This window comes from Pinus tabuliformis, chromosome 9 (genome assembly GCF_031772625.1).
Source record: "Pinus tabuliformis cultivar Carrire ecotype Pingquan chromosome 9, CPIR1, whole genome shotgun sequence".
Classification (NCBI taxonomy): domain Eukaryota; kingdom Viridiplantae; phylum Streptophyta; class Pinopsida; order Pinales; family Pinaceae; genus Pinus; species Pinus tabuliformis.
In genome coordinates, this window is record NC_142307.1 from 781,612,349 (window position 1) to 781,625,391 (window position 13,043).

The window sequence follows — 13,043 nt, forward strand, 5'->3', positions numbered from 1 at the left end:
CCCGTGTATATTGGTCCCTGTGATGTGGAAAGTGGCTTGAATGAAATTCTTATTAGCATGGATTTTATTGAGCATAATGGTATGAGCGTCCCATATGATTGATAAGCCTCCAGACGCCCCAGCGGCATCCACTACAACTGTGAGACCTCCTGGCCAGGATTTTGCTGCAATTCTTTCCAGAGTTATTGAATTGCATTTGGTTTCTTGCAAGAATAGAATTTGTGGCCTCTCTTGCATTATCATATTTTTGAGTAGTCTACCTTTCCCTGGGCCATTGAGCCCTCTGATATTCCATGATATTAGCTTCATTGGGAGATATTTTGGAGGGAGTTATAGTACTTTGTAAGCTTGGAGTATCTGCCTAACTCCACTAACATTTCTCCTATTCGGATTGTTCGTTGGAGATCTATTTTCCTTCCACGTTTTTTGTTATCTTTGGTAATATGTTTCCCATCCCAAAGGCTGCCAGTCTGAATACCTAGGGATTTTTTCCTTTATTCTCTTGAGAGGATCACCTCCAGATTCTCTAGTTGTCTTTCTGGAATTTTTTCATAATTTTTTGTTTTGCATGCCTGCTCTAGGCCTAGAATGTCTAGATACCCAATATCTATGCTTTCTAGTTCTTCTTCCATGTTCTGAGATTCATTTAATCCTTCAGTTGTTTCTATTGCTATTCTGGAACCAGGTTGCGTGTTGTCTACCTCCATTCCTTGAATATTCCATGCTAGGACTTTGTGCTTAGCAGAGGGGAAAGGACCTTTGGATAGGGGATCTTCTTGGAGTTTCTTGGAGTCTACATGAGTAGATTGCTTGTCCTTCTGTGCCTCCCTCTCTGAGGAAGCAGGATTTTCAGAGTTAGGATCATTCTGTCGGGCCAATGCTTCAAAGTTGTTGCTCGTAGAAGGCTTGGAAGGGCTGGCTTGAGGCATCTTAGGATTGGAAGCCGGTTTCTTGTGGTTTTTCCTACGACTGGTGACTTTAGTGAAGCCATCAGACTCAGGCTTATCTGGTGCAGGAGGAGATGAGGGTTTTTGATTTAAAGGACAGTCCCTAAATAAGTGGCCCAGGGCATGGAATCTTCTACATCTAAATGACACATGTTCATAGTCAATTAATTGAACCCATTCAACATCATCATGGTATATACTTACCACATCCAGAAGTGCCTTGCTGAGGTGCATGTAGACACAGATTCGTGTGTAAGAGGTGTATCTTCAGAGTTTTGTTTCCTCTGCAACTTTGATAAATTCTCCAAGTACATTCCCAATGTCTTGTAGAGAAGCTTCGTCCCAGTATTCCATGGGGAGAGAGTAGAGACGTATCCAGACTGGAGCCCAGCTGAGGTCCTCTTTGTCAGGGTTGAAACGCTCTACCCAGCCCCTGAGATACAGGTCGACAACATTGAAAAAATATGGCCCTCCATCCATAACCCTGTTCCGGTCCTCTAGGCAGTTAAAAATGGCGGTGAAGAACCCTTTAGGTCCCAGCTGCAGGGTGATGTGTCCTTTTGGGTTCCATTTAGCTGCTATCCAGCCCCACAACACTTTCTCTGTCGGCCATAGTCCTATAAACTTGCCTATCAGAGCATGGTCCCTCATATACTATATCTGAGCATTGATACGGTGACTTGGGAGTTCTACCTTCAGATGTTCAGTTGCCACTAGCTTGCATGTGTTCGAGGAGACTTTGGGTTGTTCTTTGTCCTTCATTTTGGCTTACTGTGAGTTCAGATTCGTGTTGTCCTCATTTTGATCCTCTGGTTTGGTGACTTCCTCGTTCTTTTTCCGCTAGGGGGGTGCTCATGATGTTCGTGACTGCCCTGTTGAAATTGTATGGTCGTATTGCTGTCGTTGCGGGAAGTTCTGTAGATGTCTGAAAAGATCTACCATTACAGAGTTTACAGAAACCCTCGAATGTTGAACCGCTCACCACAACATTCAATATATTTCGAGGGAAGGTTTTGTTTGAATTTATTTGTGAGCCCTTGCTTTAAAATTTAGTACATATTCAGAAAAGATTTTGCGCATATTTACTTGTGAGCAATTATCTTAATTATGTCCATAAGTCATATCTATATATCAGCAACATATGTACGTTACCAAATTAAAGTTATCAAAAGAAAAAAAGTTAATCTCAACATAAATTTCTCCCTCATTAACTTACAAAAAATGAATGCTATACAATTAGGGATATTTACCTCCACTACTAAGTTTGCTGGCTAATTTTGATGTCGTGGATATGCTATTTAAACTAGAATATGAGAAAAAAAAGGATGACTAGGACCCCCCATAGAAAGTCAAGATAAAGCTTATGTATTCCTACATCAGATCCTCAAAGTAGAGAACATGCATTTTCCTTATGTATTCCTACATTAGATGGCTATGTTTAGAAAAAGATTTGTTGATGTTTGAGGTTTTTCTTTTGGTAGAGTACAATTTTTCAATGCAAGAATAGATCAACATTATTGATCTTATGATCATTATTTTCTATGAAATGCCTTTTTCTGTATTGAATAACCTACTATCGTCAATGTGATTTAACTAGTAATTACATTTAAGACCTATTTGTAATTTATTTCCCTTAGGATATCACTAAAAGAAATACTAGTGTTTTATTACAAAAATGCATATAGACTCACTTAGTTATAAAAGTATGATATTTATTCTTTCACATTCAAAGTGATGATAGTTGCAATTATGAAATATGTTGGAGTTTAACATATGATTCTAATATTTGATTGTAGTAAAAACATATATAGAATCTTGCTATGGATTCATCAAATCCACCGAATATAACTGTTACAACACCAATTTTTTATAGTTTATGGAAATCCCTTATGAGCCTTATATGCTTTCCTAATATTTTTGAGGTTCACTTGAAGTCTTCAACCCAACAAGAACTTCTACTTCACCTTCTTCTTTTAGGGTGATATTAAACATTAATAGGTCTCTATACGATGGATCTCCTTCTAACATGAGAGATGAAGCAAATGAGGAGGGTAATATGAGCCTTGAACATGGGCACACAATTTGGAAGATTGAGGGATCGGTTGGAAAATGGATGGAATTGATAAATGCTGATTCTGTGAACTCCCTCAAAAGTGAGTCAAAAAATGATGCTCTATCGATGGAAGAGTTTCCTTTAGGCATAGAAGAAAAATCAAGGATATGTTATGGAGGACCCCAAGAATACCAAAATGAGGTGGGAAACAAATAAGCAGTGGATGCAACATTGCCCAAACAAAATTAAAATAAATAAATAAATAAAAATAGAGAGATAGAAGAGGGGGGTGTATTACAAATGGTATTAGAGCTCTTAGGTTCAACACTCGGACCAAATGGGTTCTATCAAGAAAAAAATAAAGATTAAAGGATTAACCCTAATTTTTTTTGGTAATGTAGCTAGTACCCTATTTTAAACTTAACTGAGTAATAGGTTCAAAGCCTAAACCTTGGAAAGGAGTGTCTTAGCATTACTAGACATGTGGTGTGCCTTGACATGCTTGGAATAGGTATGCTTGGGAGATTTATTTTTTTCTTGGATTTGATAGTGTTTTGTTGATTGTATAGATATGGTTATGCGTATGCGCGTGTGTACATGAAGTGGACGGGGAATTCCATGGTTTGTTTGGATAAACGTATATTATTTCAGGACTCAATATCTGAAAAATTCTTGGTGGTAGGCACAAGTTATAGCACTGTGATCATAGATTCTATGTTGATTACTTACATATGACACTAAAATAAAAGGAATTTGTACTCACTTGAGATTGCTTGCAGGTTTTATGATGCATTCTCATTTTATGAATGTGAAAATTCAAGCACATTATGAATGCCAATATAATGTGTCATATCTTAACCGACACTTTGAAGTTGTAGGTGCTATGACTACTGGTCTTAATAACAAGGCAAAATCCTCTTAAAGTTATTAAAGGGACTGGTCTGAATGGTAAAGGCAGTCTTGATAAAGAGGATGATTATAAATATTTTGTAATATGGGCTACATAATGAATTCTAATATTTGCAAATGCAAGATAATATTTATGACCAATGTGCTAAGGTATCCCTTAATTTGAAATCAAATTAGGTAGATGTTATTTTTGTTTTGCAATATATATATATATATATATATATATATATATATATATATATATATATATATATATCTATATATATATATATATATATATATATATATATATATATATATATATATATATATATATATATATATATATAGTTGCTAACAATTCTATGGACGAATGAACATTGATAAGACAACAGGTTGAGTTTATTTGCACATGGGAAGACCCAATGACAGAGACAAGGAAATAAAGTTGATTTTGTTACACATATGTATGTGCGGTATGATGGCGGAGAGTGCCATGAATGATTGAGTCATGTTTTGGGACTATTTTACTTATTTTACTTGGTGATTGACGTGCTATGATCTTGAAATTTAATTGTGTGATTTGATTTATGGATATGCATGGCCATGCTGTTTGTGAGCAATTTTTCTTGATGATTGTGCTTATGGATGTTATTTTATTTTGTGATAATACCTTTTATTTTACCTCTTGCATTGCCTACTGGTTTTATAATTTTCCTTTGAAATACATACTTGGGGTTGGGGAAAGAGATTTGGGTCGTAGGAAAGCCATAAATTTATGAGGAGGTAATGTATGATATCATGGATAAAAACATGCCGAGGAAAAGGTAAAATGGAATACCATGAGACAAATTGGTAGAAACATGGCAACATGTATGTGAAAAATAAAAGGATAAGTTAAAGGTCTTATGACTAGCAAGTAGGTTGGTCGAGTCCATAGAAATGATGGAAAAATAATGGTACAAGTGAGTTCTCTTAACCCTAAATTTTTTTGCACATGTGCTTATATATTGTATACATGATGATATGAATATGCCATTTTGACTGAAAGTTTTTGTGAGTAGTATTCCTAATGGAAGAATTATGGATGTATGTGATACAACAAGGAGAAGATGTGTAGGTGGAGCAAGTGTATTTAGACTCATGATGTGTATTACATGGATCTCAAACAAAGTTCTATATTCCTTATTGATTTGAGAGTGGAGTTATAAGACTCTGGATGCCCTTATTCTTGTGTATATGTGTATGTGTTGTACATGTGTAAATAGGTATACATTTTATCATGTAATATGTGTGTTTGTCATATTTGTACATGGAATCATGCTATGTGTACATGGTATGGTGCCACACATAAATGTATACATGTTTGTTACTTGTTTGGTCTTGTGTACAATGTATTGTTTTTGGGTGGAGGTGGGATAGCCTCTGGATTCCCTATATTTATTTCGACAGAGAACTACCTAGTTTGGTAGTGCCCAAAGTCATGAGTGGGCTTATATAGCATGACTTTGGGGTGGATTCCCACATAGTTAGCCTAGAGGGTACTTGAAGCCCTAGAGAACCATGATTATGACCCAACATGATTGTGGGGTGGGTAACTGGGCATTTAGCATGGAGGGTACCTAGATCCCTCAAGTAGCGTGAAAGTTCAGTTGGTACCTTGACAAATATTTTGAAGGGTACCTAGAGCATTGGAGTGACCACTTGGATTGGTACTTTGGCCGTGGAGGAATTGATGTCATCTAGGTGCTTGCTAGGATAGGAAATCGAACCCATGTGTGTACAAGAAAAGAAGAAGCCATCAAATCAAGATAAGTACTAATGATTTATTGATCTTCTGAATATTTAAATGATGAGCATGATTTATGATGGATTGGAATCTTGAGTTAAACTATTGACATGTTATAATTTATAATGATTTGATTATGCACTAAATGGATTTATTGTAGGAATTATAGGAAATCTCACATTCACTACAAGTATAGGATTATAATAAGGTATAATTTACCTTTAGTACATTCTTCTATATGATGAGTCTCATAGGGTATGTGTGTCTATGATGCAGGAATAGACATGAGATTGCTCACTTCATATGAACAAATTTGGTCACAATATGGAACAAATCTAGTGTGAAAAACATAAATATTTTAAGAACAGGCCATTCTGGGACACTAACACGAATGGTGCCAACTGATTACCACAAAGCATGTTATGACCGGTATTATAGTTTTGAGGCAGTGACATTCCTTGGTTTGATACCCCTCCAATGCGAGGAAGCACAAAGGGGGGGGGTGATTTCATTTCCTGAGAGACTGGGAAGCAGAGAAGGGAAGGCCATAAAATAATTTTGTTTCGGTTATGAACATAGCTGGGTGGAATCAAAAGCACATTGGGGATGTGCCCATAAAAAATGAGTTGAGAACTGTTTATTGAAGGAATAAGGAGCGCAAGGATAACAACGTTGGATATTGGGGGCAAACAACACTCCAAGGAAAGGGAACAAATCAAGATTGGATTGAATCAAAAGATGAAAAAAGGAGCCATTCAAAAATGGATAATTTTATAAAATAAAGGTTATTGAGTTGTTACTATGCATATATATTTTATTGTAAAAAGTTGAACTGAGCTATATATATAAAGCTCCATATCAGTTGTTGTGTATTTTAAATAGTTATTGTGGTATTGTATATGTATCATTAAACATTGAGGACGACGTTCCCCCAAGGGGAGGGGTTTGTAATAGCCATTAGTTATTTCTTCACCAATGTAAATAATGTATATATTTTTATAAAAATGGAAAGGAGGATTATCTGCCTGGGATTTTTTTTATGTTTTTTCCTTGGTTAGGGATGTTGAAAAGTGGGAAACAACCACCTAATGGTGATGTGGCCATTCAAGGAGCAACCCATTGGTGGTTGAAGGTATGCAGGGGTTAACTTGCCACCCACTAAAACAAAAAAAAATAACAAATAAACAAATTGGGGGATAGAGAATCAGGGGGATCTCATTCGACTAATATTTTTTCTCTTAGTACACAGAGGCATACCTTTTGGGGACATCCAATTTTGAAAAAGGAGAGTATCCTGAAAAAATTTGTGATTAGAGAACTTGTGGTAATGTGGTTGATCACCAAGCATAGTAATATTACGCCATGATCACATGTTTCTCCTTATAGTTGATTACCCACTTTCGATCCCATGGGTTTGATCTCTTTAGCATTGTGAATGTACACATATGGACAACAAGTTCCATCTCAAAGTACACTAGAATCCACAATGCCAACTTGAAATGAGCCCCTACCACGCTCCAAGCAATGGAGGTGATGTTTGTCATAAAGTAAATCTAAGAGTTCAAACTGTGGGGGATGGTTACGAGGGTGTAAAATTCACCTTAGGGCAGAAACCCCTTCCTAGAGACTGTCAAGTCATAGTTCATCACACCAACCATTAGATATACCCACAGGTACCAATACTTTCCCATCCAAAGCATCCCTAGATTGAAGTCATTAAATCCATTACACACATGGTCCATTGAGGGATCAAGTCCATCAATAATAACCTGATCACAGACATCATTCAATACAACGACTTACATAGTATGAACCTCTAGGGGACACCAAGTACTGTCTCAATTGACAACCTTTGCCTCGTTTTAGCTGCAACTAGGAATTTCATGTTCGCCCAACTCTTGGACCTCGCTAATGACTACAAGAATGTTGTTATGCCTTCAAATCTCAATAGGGCCCAAATTTGAGCCTCTAGTTATTGTTGACTATAGAAATGAGAGAAAGACAATGGTTCATTTAAGACTTCACATTGTGCTCATTTCTACCCAATATCTGTACATGTTACCAATGATCAAATTGTAACTGATCTAAATAAACATAACATTAAGTTGAAGCCCCCTTCTCAATATCTAGATAAAGTAAAATATTCCATTTGTGTCCATCTGTGCATTTTGTGATTGGAGGGCCTCTTTGAGATGTGGATTTGACTAGGAGGAAAATTATTGTTGGTCCTAATGGTGGTTGGAGTTCTCATGGAGAAGGAGCTTTTTTTGGAAAGGATTCCAGTAAGGTGGATCATAATGGTGCCTGCATTCTTAGAAAAGCTACCAAGAGTGATGTTTCTACTGGACTTGTACGTCGTTGCCTTGTACATGATTCACATGCCATTTTCTGGTGTGCCTGGTCCATTTTCTGGTGTTTCTGCTCTTTTTTCTATGTTTGTTGGCACATATGGAATTGGGAAATTCAAGATTTTGAAATCTTGAAGTTGATCAAAGGAAGTTTTAACTTCAACCCTAGAATGAGTTCTATCAAACTTGACTTAAAATGAGAGGCAATGGGAAGTTCCAAAAAATAGTAGCATATGGATATTTTAGTTGGGAGGTTTCTAATTTATATAGGCGACTATAAGGGTCTATAAGTGGGAGAAATATTGAAACCATGAAGTAAGAGGTAAGACATTTTTATAAAGTAGATCATGGGATTTAGGGATCACACCTTTATGTATATGGAAACTCTTGAATATGAGAATAAGGGTGACTATAAGATACTCCTTCAGGTGAGAAACTAGGAGCTATGAACTCATTGTTGGTTGGGGGTGGAGATGATCATTTATGGAGTCCCTTGATAGCTGGGGTGGAAGCTTATTCCTAGGATCTCTAGTAAGATAATCCTAAGGTCTTCTATGCTTAGTAATATAGGTTTTACAGTACATTTTGAAGTCCTAAAGTTGGTTGGTATCATTGTGCATTGTGTTGGAAGGTTGGTGACATAGGTCCCTGGAGCCCCTTGGGTTTATTAAGGCCAAAGGTGACAAATCTTTGGAATCCCTGATTTAGGATTATCTGTAGTAAAAATAAACTAGTAGGTGGAGGTAACTAGTCTTATGGAGTCCATAATTTAGCTGAAATTTTTGGTTTTGTCCTTTTCACAAACCTCCTCATGGTTTGGATTGTTGCATGGGGGTGATTGGGTTATGATAAAATCCATAGTGCAACCCAATCTATGGTTGGGTAGATAATTGTAGTCCCCTACTCAGTTGCCCAATCTTATTTTGAGATAAGTACATATTCCCATTGTTATGAATAATGGATTTTATGTTATATTTTTTATTTTTTAGTGTGAAAATTGACTGTGTGAGACATATCTTCTTACAATATTTAAATTTCTGATGGTTTTCAATGGTATTGACTAACCCCTATGGTGGATTGCCTTGATGATGTTCCAGTGATATGATTCCTTGGTAATAAACTTTCATAGATTGAAGTTGGTGTTCCATAGTTCCTGGAGGATGTTGTTATGATTATTGTTGAGGATTAGTCCCATGTGATGACTAATATACTATATTATTAACACCATTATAATTAGAAGCTTCTTAATGCTACTGTACTAGGAATTTTTGGTACAATTTATGATGAAGTCATTTCACATTAAAATTGAAATATTTCTCAACTATACTTTGTGAATTAGTTGCACTCACCTAATCGAGACCTCGAAATTTTACCTTAGAGCACTTTAAGAAGGGTTTGTGTTCATGGTATTACACCGACATCCATATCACGAGTAGTCTAAGCATGGATTCCCTTAATAATGTGGGAATAAAGGAACAACACCTTGCTTAGATGTTGCAAGAAACTAGTAATTGAATTTAAGACATTTTTGTAAGCAATTTCCCTTAGGACATTACGAAAAGAAATACTAGTGTTCTATCATAAACAATGCATATAAACTTAGTTATAAAATGTCTTTTGTGAATTATGTTACCTGTTACTTCACATTCAAAGTGATGATATTTTCAATTATGAAATATGTTAGATTTTGACAGTTGATTTCGACAGTTGATTGCAGTAAAAGAATCTATAGACTCTTGCTAGAGATTCATCAAAGCCATTGAATATAAGTGTCGCAACACCAACTATTTATAGTTTAAGGAAGTCCCCTTATGATCCTTATATACTTTCCTGAGATTTTCGAGGTTCACCTAAAATCTTCAACCCAATAGGAACTTCTACTTCACCTTCTACTTTTAATGTGATATCGAACATTAATAGGTCCTGATATGATGGATTTCCTTCTAACATGAGAGACAAAGAAAATGGGGAGGGTAATCTAAGCCTTGAACATGGGAATAGTTCATAATTTGGAAGATTGAGGGGAATGGTTGGTAAATTGATGGCATTAATAAACATTGAGTCTATAAACGCCCTAAAAAATGAGTCAGTAAATGATTCTTTACTGATGGAAGAGTTTCCATTAGGCATAACATAACAATAAGGGATCTCTTATGGAGGACCGCAAGTCTACCAAAATTAGGTGGGAAATAGACAAGAAGTGGTTGCAACATTTCCTAAAAGAACAATTGAGAGATAAGAGATGGGGGTGTGTTACAAACTTATTTTATGCATTTGATCTTCCTTCAATGTTATGAAACTAGCTCACAAAAAGATAGAAAAGAGAGATAAACACCCTAGAATTCAGCCTCTTCGATGGGGCAACCTCCTTTCATTACACAAATGAAAAATTCTTGGATGATACAAATGAAAAGACGTCCTTTCTATATATAGGAGTCTAAGGGGTCATAATATGATCAGAGCCGACATAACAATACTAATTTAAGGGCACAATAATAAAAATAGTGGGCTTCTATGGGGCACAATAGTAACAATATGGGGACTACATGGCTACAACAATATAATAAGGGTGTTGTACTAATAGCAATAAGGGGTTACACTAGTATTATAGGGGTCTAACATTCTCCTCACCTTCAAAAAGTGTTGTCCTCAACGCTTGAGTAGTTCTTGATGCTTTTGTATAAAATTCTTGTCCTGCCATGTGGAATCTTCAGTGAGTAAGTTCTTCCACTTGATGAGATACTCTGAAATTGATCGATTTTGTAGCTATCGGGTTCTTGTTTCTGTGACTACTCTAGGTTCCAATATGATTTTTCCTTCCTCTTCATGTTCTGGCAATTTTTTTGAATTGGGATCTTCTGCAACTTTTGAATGAGTGGCCACACTTCTTCATCTTTCTTCCATTCATCCCTTGCTTCATTTATCCAATCTGGTTGGATAATAGAAATAACACAAAACAATGCTTCCACATCCTCATCCTTTCTTGAGAGTGCATCTGCAACAAATTTTTTCTTCCCTTTTCTATAGATGATGTCAAAGTCACAACCCAACATATTTGTGACCCATTTTTTCTGTTCTTCTAAAGATAATATTTGTTCTAAAAAGTACTTAAGACTATCATGATCCATTTTTACCTTGAAGTGTCTTCCCATTTGGTAAGGTCTCCATTTTTTAAGTGCATGTAGTGTTGCCAACATTTCCTTCTCATAAATAAATTGCTTGATATGTAGCTGTAAAAATACCCAATCACCTACATCAAAACATTTTTCATTGCGATGTTGATCTACCTGTTGTTTCATTCCATTTTGCACCAAAGTGGCGTTATCTTTTAAAAGTTGGAGAAATTGTTGTTGATGCTCGATGTGACCTTTCACTGCTTGAACCTTTTTCTTCTTGATATGTCCTTCTATTTTTAGAGTTTTATGATTGGTAATTTCTTCCAATGCTTTACAAGATATGGTCGGATTCATTTCTTGATGCTCGATGTGGACTTTTACTTCTTGAACATTTTTCTTCTTGATATGTCCTTCTATCTTGATAGTTTGAAGAGTGGTAATTCTAGCTAATGCATTACAAGATATGGTTGGACTCATTTCTTCTTTCTCGATGTGATCTTTCACTTCTTGAACCTTTTTCTTCTTGATATGTTCTTCTATCTTGAGAGTTTGAGGAGTGGTAATTCTTGCCAATGCTTTACAAGATATGATCGGATTCATTTCTTCTTTCTATGGGGTTGGTTCCTGGTGTATATCCTCTTGTTTTGATGTTTTTTGATCCTTTTCTTCCTCCTCTTCATAATCTATGTAAAATAATTTCTTCTCAGCACACTTATGACCTTTAGTGAATTTGATATCACAATTGTAACAAAGCCCTTTTTCTCTTTTTTCTTCCAATTATTGTGATGTCACCCTTGTAGGTTGTGGAAGGCTAGGAGAAACAACACTTCCATGTTTATAGTTGTGAGGGGAAGAATTCCTTGTTTCCATAATTTTTCTTTCCACTTTTCTTGCCAACCTGAATGCCTTCTCCAATGAATGAGGTTCCCAAAGACAAACTTCATATTGAATTTTATCCTTTAAAGTCTCTATGGAGACATCAATCCTCTTATTCTTTGGAATATCATTTTCCCTTACATTCAATTTTTGAAAGTCCTCAATGTGCTCTACCATTGAACACTTTTGTTTGAGATTTATCAATTGGCTAAAGAAGGTGTTTCTCTTTGTATCCTCATAATGTGCTATCATTTCCTCCGTGAAAATTGACACGTAACAAGTGGTTTACGAGAACAAAGCCCTTTATACCATAAAAATTGATCTGGTTCTAAATAATTAGATGTAATACGTACCTTTTGTAGCAGTGGTACGCCATGTAGATAAAAATATTTCTCCATCTGTAGTATCCAATTTATTGGATCCTTGCCATCAAACTTCCTCATCTTGATTTTTCTTGATTTTAGGAGCTCCATCTTGAAACAATTGTAACTATGTAATTTTAGATCTCCAAGTTCTGAAATTTTGTCTTCTCTTTGCCCTCTGAGTCCTATTTCTAACCTCGAAAGTCTGATCAAGAGTGGATTCTGTAAGGAAGTTCTATGTCAAATCTCCCATGATGACCAGATTATAGACTAGTTCAGTAGATCGAAATTGTACGAAGTGTTATGTGTCCCTGTTTCAACATTAGGACCTAAAACCGATATACAGAAAACTAAAGTCTATCCTCCTTCTGTAACTTCTTATGAAATTTTAATTTGATGCCTAGAGAGAAAGTTGTGATGATTTTCCCAAGGTCACCTATTTAGGATGTAATTTGGGAACCTGCAAAAACCCTAAATGTCTTAGATTAGATCTTTGCAAATATAGTGAGAAAAGATCTGAAATTTGGACCCGAGCTTCACCAAGATTTTGGTTCAAATGGGTTTAAATTTTAGAGTTTTAACCTTTGTAGAACAAATCTGATAGCGAAAATTCCTCGATGACCTATTTGAGATGAAATTATGGAGCTTGCAAAAACCCTAACTT

At 35.9% G+C, this 13,043-nt stretch overlaps 1 protein-coding gene across 1 annotated transcript; it reads right to left on the bottom strand.

Moving 5' to 3' along the window:
* Positions 1-1,214: 1,214 nt before the first annotated feature.
* LOC149151053 (uncharacterized) lies at positions 1,215-1,598 on the bottom strand. Its single transcript, XM_089443035.1, has one exon. It carries the CDS (start codon positions 1,596-1,598, stop codon positions 1,215-1,217), a length of 384 nt encoding a protein of 127 aa, XP_089299161.1.
* Between the last annotated feature and the right edge of the window lie 11,445 nt (positions 1,599-13,043).